The 12957-nt window shown below is 50.5% G+C and overlaps 1 protein-coding gene across 2 annotated transcripts in view; it reads left to right on the top strand.

Annotated features, from left to right (window-relative positions):
- Positions 1–212: 212 nt before the first annotated feature.
- Prmt8 (protein arginine methyltransferase 8) overlaps positions 213–12957 on the top strand; it is an 82051-nt gene continuing 69306 nt past the window's right edge. The window contains exon 1 of one of the 2 annotated variants that reach the window (XM_039108363.2): positions 213–978. In XM_039108363.2, coding sequence (XP_038964291.1) covers positions 904–978 — 75 coding nt within the window. In that variant the 5' untranslated portion in view covers positions 213–903. The remainder of the gene's footprint in view (positions 979–12957) is intronic. The other variant, NM_001271385.1, reaches the window with a different exon arrangement.

The raw sequence follows: 12957 nt of genomic DNA, 5'->3' as shown, positions 1-12957 counted from the left end.
TCTTGGGTCCTGAGGGTGAAGAAAAGCTAGATAGAGAGGGCCTAGAGTTGAAGGAGTTAAGGACTGTCCCCTCCCATTCAGACACCCACCCTTTTCACGCCCCAAACAGTGATCCGCTCAGGAAGGATCCAGGAATCGACGGGGGGGGGGCGGGGGGAGTAGACACTAGGTAACCGTGGCTGAGTCTTGTCCGGTGCTTGCCATCGTTAGAAGGACTTGTACTGGGCTGAGAATCTCCAGCAGCTTCGCGGACGCCTGCTTCCCGGAGCCTGGCGCGCGGCCCTGCAGCGTGCGCGCAGCCCTAGCCCCCGTGCCAGGTGTGCGCCGCGCCAGGAGCGCAGCCGAGCGCAGGCGGCCCCCAGACCCCGCGGTCCCGGGCACGGGGGCGGGCTGGGGGTCCCCGCCGTCAGCGCCCCGCCGCCGCTCGCTCCCGCGCACCTCCCACCCCGCCCCCACTCACCCGCTCAGCCCCCGGGAGCGTCGAGCAGGACGCGTGTTGCTTCGCCCAGAGATCGGCAGAAGTTGGGAGAGTTGGCGTCCGCCACCCGCCTGCCGGACTTCGGAGCTGCTGCCTCTGCCACCGGCGAGCCCGCGGGGCCGCCTCCCTCCCTCCCGCCCAGCCGGCCGCGCAGGGGAGAGGGGCGCGGAGGGGGTCGTGAGCGCGACCAGAACTTGCAAGTGTGCGAAGGGATGCGAGGCAGATGAAGAGCGAGGAAACGTGAACAAAGTGGCGACCGCAGGAGGGACTCCACAGAGCTCGATTGTCGCGGAGGACGCTCCGGCAGAGGGGCTGGCTGGGATTTTTGCCCCCCCTCCTCTTGCATTCTTAGGCTCTCTTTTAAAGCCACATCAGCCTTCTCTCGTTCTTTACTATCTCGAATCCCCAAACCCTTGTTGGCTCTTATGGGCATGAAACACTCCTCCCGCTGCCTGCTCCTCCGGAGGAAAATGGCGGAGAACGCAGTCGAAAGCACGGAGGTAAGGAGGCGACCGGGCCGGGGTTTTCGGCGACCCTGCCTCCTATCGGGACCCCTGTGAGCCGCCGCTGGTTGCTGCCACCACCACCTCCGTGGTGCCAAACTTTCCCCATCCCGCTTGTCCCTGCCGAGAGAGAGAGAGAGAGAGAGAGAGAGAGAGAGAGAGAGAGAGAGAGAGAGAGAAGTGTAGGAGTATGTGTGGGGGGCGACGGTGCACGTCTCAGCTCCTTTCCCTCTTGAAAATCTGAGTCGCTTTCAGCCCCATCACCCTCTCCTGCCACCCGCTGCTCCCTTTCTGTTCCCCTAAGTCCCAAACCTTGGGCAGTCCCGCTCCTCTGCCCCTGTGCACTGGATTCCGATAGTGATCCCGGATCCCGGCTTTACGCAGAGCTGGGGCGGGTTATATTAGGGCCAGGTCTGCTCCCTGCAGTGCATCGACTGTCTCCCACCGCTGCCTGGACTTTACCCTTCAAGCTCGAGGCGGTCCCCAAGCTACGGGTCCCTGCAACACCGTGGAGAGCTCCCGGCCTCAGGGGGCCAACCTGGTGGCAGTACTAAGCACCTGCACCTGACCTCCCCCGCAGTCCCCAGGCCATAGCGGGGCCGGACCCGAGGTCTGTAGTCCAAGGGTGCTGAAGGCGCCACGGGAGAGCGGAACCCTGGGAGGGCGCAGGGACCACGGCCCCATTCAGCACCAGGGACAGCGCCCGCGCCTGCCGCAGCCGAGCCTACACAGGCGGAGGGGGATGCATGCCCGGGGCTGCAGCGCGAAACGGGTCTGCGGTCACTTGTCCCGCAGCAGCTTTTAAGGAGGCCGCTCTAGGTCCGCAAATGATACTCTTGCCCTCCGTCTTCCGCAGCCCTTACGGCCGCCCCATATCTGCCCTTTCTCTTCTCCGGAGTTGGCCCTGAGCTGCAGAGAGCCCAGCGGGTCTTTGCGTCCCGAGCAAGTGTGTTCTTTCGCCTCGCTCTGACCCCGCTGTCATCACAATGGGATTGTTCCTTGGCTTTGGGCACCTGTAGTCATGAAGGGATCGGCGTGGGCAGCCCCCTTACCTTCACAGAGGAACTGTGCGCCGAGGTGGGGGCGGAGTGGGGTGTGTGTGATCATCCCTTATTCGGTGGCAGGAAAAAGACACAGAGCAAACTCCAGGGCTCTATTAATAGTCCAGTGTCTGGTGGGGCTGCCGTACATTTCACATACGGTAACCCATATGCAGCGTGGGGCGGGGATGGGGGTGTGGCGCGGAGACTGTCCAGGCCTTTTGGGAATGCAAAAACAACGTGAAGACCCTTCCTGGCTTTCTTTCCTAGAGGTCACAACTCATCCCCCACCCCACCGTATAGGCAGCAAAGCTAAAGAACCCCCATTCCCTGGGCACTAGAGGCAGCATGCTTCTGGCAACTGTCGATTTTGAAACAAACACGATCTGGGGTTTGAAGGCGCCGGGCATACAGCAGCTAATGTCTTCTCCTTGAGTTAGGGCAAAGATATCCTGCATGTCGTTCCTCAACCGAACCTGAGAGCAGAGTCTTTGAAACCGAGTATAGCACCAGACGCTCAGCATTCCCCTCCCCCTCAGCCCTCTGATCGCCCACCCGCCGAACAGGTTTCTAAAAATAGCTTGGAGTCTCAAGGCCGCTCACTGGTGAAGTGTTGGGCCAGCCAGCTCGTAGCAGTCCCTGCAGCCCCGTAACTATAGCTCTCCCCTGTTGTTTCCCTATCCCACCTCATCTTTACTTGTCTTAAAAAATATATATATAAAAATAAAAAGTTTTCCTGGGTCCTAGTCCACCACCACCTGGGCTGGCGCGTGGGGGTCTAGTGCGGACCCAGGCCACGTTCCGCAGTGTGCAGTGGCGGCTGCGGCTCCCTCCACCTCGGTGAGGGTTAAAGGCGTCCGGAGCAGGCAGAGCGACGCGCGACAGGCTATTTTTACTTGCTTCCCCCGCTGCTCTGCGCTCCCCCTTCTCAGCAGTCGCACATGCCAGCTCTGCTCAAGGCATCAATGAAAACAGCGGTAGAGGCGGCGGTGGCAGGGGTGGGGGTGGGGGGGGGAACGACGACGTCGCAGAGAGAGAGAGAGAGAGAGAGAGAGAGAGAGAGAGAGAGAGAGAGAGAGAGAGAGAGAGACCCAGCTGTCCTCCTGGATGACAATGAATCAAAGTGGGACAGAGGAGACTCAGCTTTCAGCAACTTCCTTGGAGAAAGGATGGTACACAGACTTGGTCAAACGTGCCCAGTGAGGCATACAGGCCTCGTGACTACTGCTTGGTTTTCCTCCAGGAACGGGCTGTTTTTGGAATAAGCTAAGAGCAAAGCAGTGCTTCCAAAGTGGGCTATTGAGGGGGTGCATTGCCTGCACATCTTGGGGTGGCGAGAGCACACTTGTGGATGTGTGGAGTGTAGCGGGGGATGACAATGGTTCCTGTCCGGTCTCCAGCAGGTACACACTCTGTACCAGGGAAAAGTAGGTTCCTAAGACCCCAGTGCCTGGTTTTTGCCTTCAGAGAATTCACAAACCGGTGAGCACAGGCTGGAGAGCCTGGTTGCATCTTTCCCTGCTTCCTGCAGGTGTGTTAGCACACTCCTTGTGTTCTGCACTCATGCTAAGGCTGTGAGAGAAGCGAAGGAAGGTTAGTATTTGAGACCACAGAGAAGCCTGAGGTGAGGCAGCGACTACAGCCGGTTGCTGGGTTAAGTGGGGCTTGGAATACCGATTGCCCTTGCTTTCAATTCATTGCTCTTTGCCCCACTCTTGCTATTTCTAGCAAGATGCCATGAGTGAATGGGAGTGTATGGGAGTGGGAGGAGACAGTTACTTTGGAAGGGAGAGGCAGTGGGGAGGGAGGCAGAGAGGATGGCAGTCATTAGGCAGGGGGAAGGAAGTAGTGGTGGTGGTAGGGGGTGACATGTATTATTGAGATTGAGGATGTGACACTTACTGTAACCACAATCTCCAGATCTGGAAGAAGGTGAGAAGCTAGGGCATGGAGCCTCCAGCTAAGGCTATGCAGCTAAAGCTGGTCTTCAACCCCTTTGATTTTGGTTTCTTAAACTTGTCCGTCTGTCCGAGCTGATTCTGCTTGTGGCATAGACTCTGTGTGAGGCGTAGCGAAACACCAGGGCAGTCCCTGACCTCACTTCCTGCTTTCTCTTCCACTTCTGACTCTCCTAGGGTCTCCTGTACCGCAGGCAAGCCTTGGGCTCTCGAGGAAGATCTTGAACTTCTTATCCTTCTGCCTCTGCCTTCTGAGAGCTAGGATTATGGGTAGGAGTCACCACTGTATTGGGATTTACATGGTACTGGGGATCAAACTTTGTGAACATTACGCAAACACTACCAACTGAGCTACATCTTCAGTGTGGTGCTGGGACTTCCTGTGACATCTGTAAAGCCTCCACTCCCACTCTGCAGCCTACCCTCAGTACCCAAGGCCTTTCCCTCCATGCTAGGACCCTAGCTCCCAGCAGCTGGCCATGTCCGGTCTAGTCTTACCATCCTTGCATGGCTGGATTTTAAAGGACACAACTGCTTGTGGTAGGTCAGCTCTCTGAAAACTTAGGAGCCACCCCATTTCCTACAGGATACTCCGGTTCTTATCATAGTGAACAAGCCCCTTTAATAACTGTCCGATGGGAGACTCCGAGGCAGCTGAATCTATGCTGAATTTTTTTGTGATCTTCCGCCCATCCATGATGTCTCTTCCCATTCTCCTCTCTGGGGGGAAAAAGTCTTCCTCAACCTGCAAGATTCAAATCAAATGTTGCTTCCTCTGGGCAGCCTTCCCAGATCTCTCATTTAACCGGTCTCCCTAGGGAGAGCAATCCATGATTTCTTCTTAGGTATTTGTACTGCCTGTCTCTGACTTTTTCCTATCACAAGATAATTGTCTTTTATATATGTTTATTTCTCCAATTGAATAGGCAACTTCATTTCCTCTTTTTAAAAACTTGTCTTATTTTTAGCCTGGTGTCTGCTACATAGTAAATAATATGTAGGTTGAATTGATTTGTGCGATTATAAGACATTTAAAAGCCTTCTGACTTTCTAGAAATTGTAAGCACCCGTGTTTACCTACCTGGCCAGGGTCACCTGATTTGACTGTTAGGGATTAAAGTAGGTAGGCTGGAGGGTCCATAGCAGGACTGAGGCTGTGACAATTTTACTGGGAACAATCAGACTTTTTGTCACAGAATGTAATGGCAATTTCTAGGCTCGATACAGTTGTAGTTGCCAGGATACAATCGTGCTCGCAAACTTTACAGGGTACACAAGACTACTATCTAAGACCAGTTGTCCTGAGGAGCTTCCATGCTTCCTTGACTTCTGAGGGAACGTACAGAGGAATACAAAGTGGCCAAAACTCTACTGACCAAGGAGTGCGTCAGTCTGTCAGAAACTGGAAGACACATTGTAGCCCAAGAGTGAGTTGACAAGCTTATGCTTCTCTAGGCCACCTTGGTTGCCTGCACCCCTCTCCACCCTTGAGCTAGTACAGTCCTTTAAAACAGTGGACAAAGATTCTGGGGATCCAGATGTTGTAAGTCAGATAAGTGACTATACAGAGGAAACTGTATCCTATGTGGCATAGGCATCCGGATAATCAGACTACCACCAGGGCATTCCCTGAAAGATCTAGGAAGTATTGAGAGGGAAATGTTATATTTACTCCTACCAATATAATAGCGGGGGGAGCCTTAGCCCATATATGATCTACAGTATAGCCGGGAAATAGTGGGGACCAGTGAACAAATCCAGCTATGAGAGCAAAGACTGCTCAAACCCAAAAGCGTCCTGGTTATTCATGGACCCGTTCAACACTCGGTAATCACTGCCTCTTGCCACGGGTATTCATCTAAGAGAAGATAAATGTGTTTATCACAAGGTCCTCTTATGAGCCAGTAGGTTAATGGGCCCTTCTCTGTTCTTCTTGCCTTACTGATTCTCAGCGAAAACCTGGTGCATTATCAACGGTTGGCGACTCCTTGTTTGGGGATCCATCACCCTAAAGGAGAACACCAGGGATAAAAAAGAAATGGCTTTAGCAATACTCATTTCAAAGAATGCTTCTTGGAGGTTCTGCTGACTTGCTGACGCAGAAAGAGAATCATCGCAAGCTGAGGAAGACCCAGGGATGACATGGTCTGGGTACCCATGAGCGCTGCTGGAGTCACACGTATAACTGAGCTGTTTCCAGAGGGGTGCATATACTTGGAAGGTTAGGCTAATAACTATTAGCTTCAGCTTCAGTTTAGGCTGCCGTGTATGGCCCCATTATATCAATGTACAAAAACTGAGAGGTGGGGAAAGAGAAGGCAGGGGTAGCTGTTTCTCTGAGGGTGGTCTGCCTCTGTGTTTCTGAAGAGGGTGGTCTGCCTCTATGTTTCTGAAGAGGGTGGTCTGCCTCTATGTTTCTGAAGAGGGTGGTCTGCCTCTATGTTTCTGAAGAATGTAAGCACCAACTACCTGCTCAGACCCTGGAGTCCAGCTGCTGGCTTTTCAATCCAGTTCTAGGATCCCTGGATGTGTTGCTGTGTTGAATCTGTCACATCAGAAGACTATTGGGATGATTAAACATATTCGGACTTGCATGGGGGTTAAGATATTGGCTTGTTCCAGGCCAACACTGGGTGTTTGACGATCATCCTGCTGAAAATGATAAGAATCTTTCCAGGAGTTCAGTCTTGGTGGACTCTCTCTTCCTTGCTTCTCTTGTTGAAATGACCTCCTTTCCATAACCCACATCTATTTCCTTTCTTCAGTAAACACCAATTTCAAGCCTGAAGTGAACTTGGGAGAATTAAGAAGCTACCCACATGTCCTCCCCTCCCCCTCTGGCAAATCTGGCTTTGTAGAGAGTCCTAAACTGGCTTTTGGCTGTCAAAGAGAGTGAAACACAACACTCCTGTCTCCAGTTCTGGAGTGAGCTTCATTTCCTCCTCTTCGCTAACTGCAACGTGAAGTGATTCTCACATACCAGTGGGGAACATGCAAAAATCTGTAAAAACACTACTTACACCTTGGACTGTACTGTGCCGGGAGGGAAGAAGTGGGCAGCCTGACAATATGTGGGCTGCCAAGGTAACTGCAAGAGGCTATTGTGTGTAAGACACACGGGGGTTTCATCCGTGCAAACTGAAGCAGTCAATGGATGGACAGGGACCCCCCAAAAGTTGCTTTGCTATTGATCTTGACTCTGAATGCTCTTACCCAAGATGCCTTGTGGTACACTCACAGGTTTCTTGCCAAAAGGTTTCAGAGAAAATGGTTTCCCAAATTTGCTAGTTACCTCGTTGGCTGAGGAGTTCTTCTTGGAATCTTAGTGTCTCATATTCTAATGGCAGTTACCTTTGTAAACTAGATGGTTAGGTCTCTAGCCAAGGGTTTAGCTACTGCCTCTTATTTTTTCTTTCTTTCGAGATAGGGTCTTACTTTTGTACTTCCGGCTAGCCTGGAACTCACTAGGTAGCCCAGGCTGGACTTGAACTCACAGAGGTCCACCTGCCTTTGCCTCCCAAGTGCTGGGATTAAAGTCGTACAGCACCATGCTAAGCCTATTAACTTCTTTTCTAGTTTGTGTTCAAATCCCACACCCTCTCTTTCTCTGCTACTCAGTGATCGCCTTCTCACAGGGGCCACGTAGATGGGAGCGTGTGAGAAGACTCTATCTCCCGTATCACTCAGCAGGTTGTCTCTTTCACACATTAAATGTCTTTTCACATTTCACTTGTCATTAGACATTTCTCAAGCACCATGGCTTTCCCAGATTTGTAATGGGCTGCCCATAAGTAAAGATCCATGTCCTTTGTTGTGTTATTTGACGAATACCAAAAGTTTGGTATGCCCCTTTTTATATTGTCACAATCTTAAAGTGGAAAGAAACTCAATCTAGACAAAGAGAGAACAGTCTTCCATGTCATGGCTGATGGTAAACCCTCCTTCAGTCTTAGAGCATGATGCTTTCGCCCCCTTTAAAGAGAGTATCAGACTTGTGGTTCTGACTTTTTGTGCATGCTTTCTGATACATTTTGACCCATAATATCATCCAAAGCTTGATCCCCACCCCCACATACATACACAAAGGCCTTGGTAATTGTGCACGAAGAGAGCTCCTTTCCTGACCTTTAGATGCTATTACACATGCTATCCTACAGGACCCCGGGAGACACTCGTCATTCCCATTGTGTATATGACTATGAATGGGATTGTGATGGGACTGAGACCTCAGACTTTGACTTATCCAGTCACCAAAACCCACATTTTGCCGTGAGTCTGGCAAGACATGGTAAAAATCTAAACAGAAACTAAAAAGAATCTAAAGGAACTAAAAACTGAAAACAAAGGAAGGGAGAAATCACTAGAAGAAATAAGGACCTGTGGGCTTGGGAGACATCTAGAGAGAGAGATCTCGGGCCTGCTTTCCCTTTTCTAGGTATCCCCGTGGTGTCCGCTACTGTCTTACCACATTCACCTCCACAGTCCTCACTAATAGCCCGAAGATAACAAGGATATGTCCTAAGGTGTGGTGGAAACAACTATCTCCCCTTGCCCTGTGTTCACATGCATGTCATCCTGGAGACTGTGTTGATGGACCAGGGAAAAGCCCTCCTGTCTACTAAAGCACACCACTTTGGAAGTTAACCTCAAGGTCGTCATCATTACACTCAGATTCTAATCTAGCGGCTGCTTAGTGGGGATGCCATGAACACCAGAGGCGGCTTTGTTGTTTGGTCTTTAAAAGATCCTTTTGGTTTCACCACGTATTCGCATTTTCTAGTGGTGGTGTAGCAGAGTACCACAAACTGGGTGGCTTAAAACAGGATAAATTTGTTTTTTCACAGTTCTGGAAGCCAGGAGTCTGCAATCCAGATGCCAGTAGTGTTGGTTCAGTCTGGAAGCTTTGGCGAGCATCCTTTCCTGTTCCTTCCCTTTCTCTTAGCTCTGTGGGGTTGCCAAGTGTGCTGGGCATTCTTTGGCTTGTAGACATAGCATTCCGAACTCTGCCTCTATCTTTACAGGGAGTGCTTGTGTGTGTGTGTGTGTGTGTGTGTGTGTGTGTGTGTGTGTATGTGTGTGTATGTGTGTATATGTGTGTGTATGTGTGTCTGTCTGTCTGTCTCTGTGTGTGTGTCTGTCTGTCTGTCTCTGTGTGTGTGTCTGTCTGTCTCTCTCTCTCTGTGTATGTGTGTGTGTCTGTATGTGTGTGTCTGTCTGTCGCTCTCTCTCTTGTCTGTCTGTCTGTCTCTCTGTGTATGTATGTGTGTGTGTCTCTGTCTCTCTCTGTGTGTGTATGTGTGTCTGTCTGTCTGTCTCTCTCTCTGTGTATGTGTGTGTCTGTCTGTCTCTCTCTCTCTCTCTCTCTCTCTCTCTCTCTCTCTCTCTCTCTGTGTGTGTGTGTGTGTGTGTGTGTGTGTATGTGTAAGTCTTAGAGGCCACATGCCACATTGGATTAGCCATCCTTCCCCATTGTAGTGGGACTCCATCCCAACTTGATCATTTCTATCATGATTACAATCCCAAATAAAGTCACTGCCTCCATTAGGATTTCTATTGCCGTGATACACCACCATGATCAAAAGCAACTTGGGGGAGAAAGGGTTTATTTCTTCATAGAAATACCAAGTCACACTCTATCACTGAAGGAAGTCAGGGCAGGAACTCAACATAGGCCCTTGGATACAGGAACTGAAGCAGGGGCCTTAGAAGAATGCTGCCAATTGGCTTGTTCCCCATAGTCTACTAAGCTTGCTTTCTTACATAATCCAAGACCACCTGCCTAAGGGTAGCACCACCCATGATGAGCCGGAGCCTCTCGTGTCAATCATTAATCAAGAAAATACTCCAGAGACTTGCCTACTGGCAATATGATGGAGGCCTTCTCTCAGTTAAGGTTCCTTCTCCCAGGTAACTTTAGCTTATGTCGATAACAAAACAAACAGGCAAGCAACAGAAACCCCAAGATCATCCGGGACAGTCATTCTCATAAATACTGAAGCCCATAAATACAAAACATCTTTTGATTAACCAATGTAAAACCCGCAGCACCGTAAGCCTAAGACCCGGCTGATGAAAGCCTGGATGGTTGAATCTCCGAAGCTGCTTATTTAGTCACCCCTCCCCCTCCCTCTCCTCCCAGCCATCTCTTTCCCTTCACTTAGCTGCCCACCTCATCCAGGGTCTCTTACTGTGTTTTTTTTCTTCCTCGAGGCATAGTAGTTATCACAGGAGCGATCACGCTTATTTAATGTTTGTATTTTCATTTCCCTCTGGCGCAGTTAATGCTTTGTGGACTCCATTTTCCTTAGCAGCAGCAGCAGCAGCCACGCAATGCAGCTCTTGCTGATTGCGTTCTGTAAGTTGGGGACATTGAAACTTGTGGTGGTTAATTGTCTTGACCAAGAGTATACAGTTGGCGGGAAGCTGAGACATAAGGTTTGAGTTGGAATGTGCTCTGTTCTTGGCATGGGTCTCTCTCTGTCTCTCCCTCTTCCCTGTGCTTTTGGCACATGTGTGGTGTATGCATGTGTATGTGTCAAGTGTATGTTGCGTGTGTGTACATGTAAGAGACCGTATCATTTATCTTTTTATCTTTCTCCATCTTATTTTTGAAAAAACAAAGCAAAAACCCTTCCCCTAACCTGGAGCTTGCCAATTCAGCAAGATCAACTGGCCAGCAAGCCCAGGCCCAAGTCTCCAGCTCCCCCTTTTAACTTGGGTGCTGGGGATCCAAATTCAGGTCCTCCCGCTTGGACAATAAGAGCGTTACCAATAATGCCACTCCCAACTCTGTCCTCTCCTCTATTCACACTCCTAACCTCTATCTCGTCTTTCCCCGAGCCCACAGACACCAGCTCCTGCCCACCAGATAAATTTGTAGGCTTGGAAAAGAGCTCCCAACAGATTCAAATCTGCAGAACCTGTAACTGGTGGGTTCGCTCCCTGGGGCATTTGATTTGGATTGGGTTAGCTCCTTGGGAGATTTGATTTGGATTTGCCAGTAGAGTTATTTTAGTGGCGACGCTGTTAACGCTCTGAGTTGTCCAGCTACTCCGGACTTAAAGGGTCAGCCTCTAATACTTATTAAAAGTTAAAGCGTGACCTACTGATTCCTTGGCCTCCAGTGAAGGTCGAAAGCCTCTCTTGGCCTCTCTGCTTGAGGTATGACCTTATCCATCCACTGCTTGCCTGCTCTCACAGGTTACTCCATGTATCCATGCCCAGCACTCACCTATGATCTATAACAGCATTTCATCCCGTGGGGCCATTCCGAGTGCTGTGGGTGTGATCACACAAACACAGTGTTTAGTGCGAGGTTTGTGCTTAGGAACTGGAGCCATCATTAATCACCTGGGCTTATCTGGTAGATTCTTAAAGTGGGAACAGACAAATAAAGAGCCTTAGCCGGTGACATCATGCAGTCAGGGCAGCAGAGGCAAAAGCTGAGCAGCTGAGGAAAGGCTCAGATCAGGCGTTCCAAAGGCAGCTGGAGACAGGACTCCAGAGTCTTGTTGCCCTGGGGTGCACTGGGCCGGGAAGATGGGGATTCTCTGTGACCCACCGGCTGGCCTACTGGGCTGGGACCTCATAATTCATTCAGTTGTACCCTGGTACCTGAATACACCCTGGTACCTGGTAACAGCTACAACAGAAGTGAAATCTCAGCTCCTCCCTGTAAAATCTGAGGAAAATGGAGATGGCTCATCAGTCTCCCAGGCCATGGCAAGCTCGAGGAAGCATACAATGCCTGGAGTGTCTCTGTACCCTTCCCTAACCTGTCCCCTATAATAAACAAACAAACAAACAAAGAAGCAAGCCCTGCCTGTCAGTCACTGTATGGACGTAGCACTTCTATGTTCTTAACAGAGAGAACTGAGGGGAGGGGAGAAGATTATCAGGAGAGGGATGGATGCCCAGTCTCACCGGACAGGTTGGATGCTTAATCAATGAGTTAAGGCCCCTCCCCTCTTGACCATAAATCCCTTAGGAGAAGACACTGTGTGCTTGGCCTGACCCAGGCTACCCTAGTTAAGTAGGACCAAATTGGGCTAATGGCAGTACAAAGGGAGTGGCAATTAGCAAATTCATCAATTAGGGCCCCATTTGCCACTGCATTGTGGGAGATAATTTCCCGAGATGAAGCAAAGTGGTAGCCTTTCAAGCCTGGGGCTCCCAGAAAATGAAAGACCGGAATCCCCACAGATGCGTTCGATTCAAGGACTCCATCTCTCCCTGACAAGCAGTTATGACAGCAATTCTCTGAAGAGGCTTAATCAGAGAATCCACAAAATGATTACAGCCCATCACAAGTGCAGATAGGATCTCTACTGAGGACTACCCTGGGTCAATATTAACACAGATGCGTTCTTTGGCCTAGACGTGCCTGGGCAAACTAGACGATCTGAGGCCTAGTTAGTGGTGTTATACCCAAGTCCCACACATATGAAACAATCTCCTTTTGCTATAATCCCTTTTTGTGTCCCTTTGCTCAAGCTACAGCTGAGGGACCCAGTGTGGAATAGAGTGGGTTTGGGCATCAGTTTTGAGTTTTTATCTCGTTTTCGTCCCCGTGGGATTACAAAGCCCATTTCATGGGGCAGCCAGAAGCATCACATTTAATACTGATTTTGGATATAAAGAAGCCTGACAAATCTTTTCTCTCTTTCCTTCCTGTTGGAACATTACTCGCCCAGCTTCTGTTTTGCTGTTAACGGAAGATTTATAGTTCAGAGTGGGAAGAGTTGCTTCTAAGGTTCTGGGAGAGCTGACGTAAACCAGAGAACCCCGGCGGGATGTGGGAGTGGTGGAGGGGTGTGTCCGCATCTGAGGGGGTAGGTACAGTGCACAGACAAGCTCGCTCACGCCCTTACACACCTTGCGTGACTCGAGACCCAGTTCATACAGTGCATGAGGGCATCTGAGAATAGGGGCGGTGTCTGAGGTCTCGGGATGGGGGAGTATGTTCCGTGTGGGGCATG

The sequence above is a fragment of the Rattus norvegicus genome, chromosome 4, assembly GCF_036323735.1.
Source record: "Rattus norvegicus strain BN/NHsdMcwi chromosome 4, GRCr8, whole genome shotgun sequence".
Classification (NCBI taxonomy): Eukaryota; Metazoa; Chordata; class Mammalia; order Rodentia; family Muridae; genus Rattus; species Rattus norvegicus.
The sequence above is the reverse complement of the archived record's forward strand: the minus strand, read 5'-3'. Positions and strand labels throughout refer to the sequence as shown.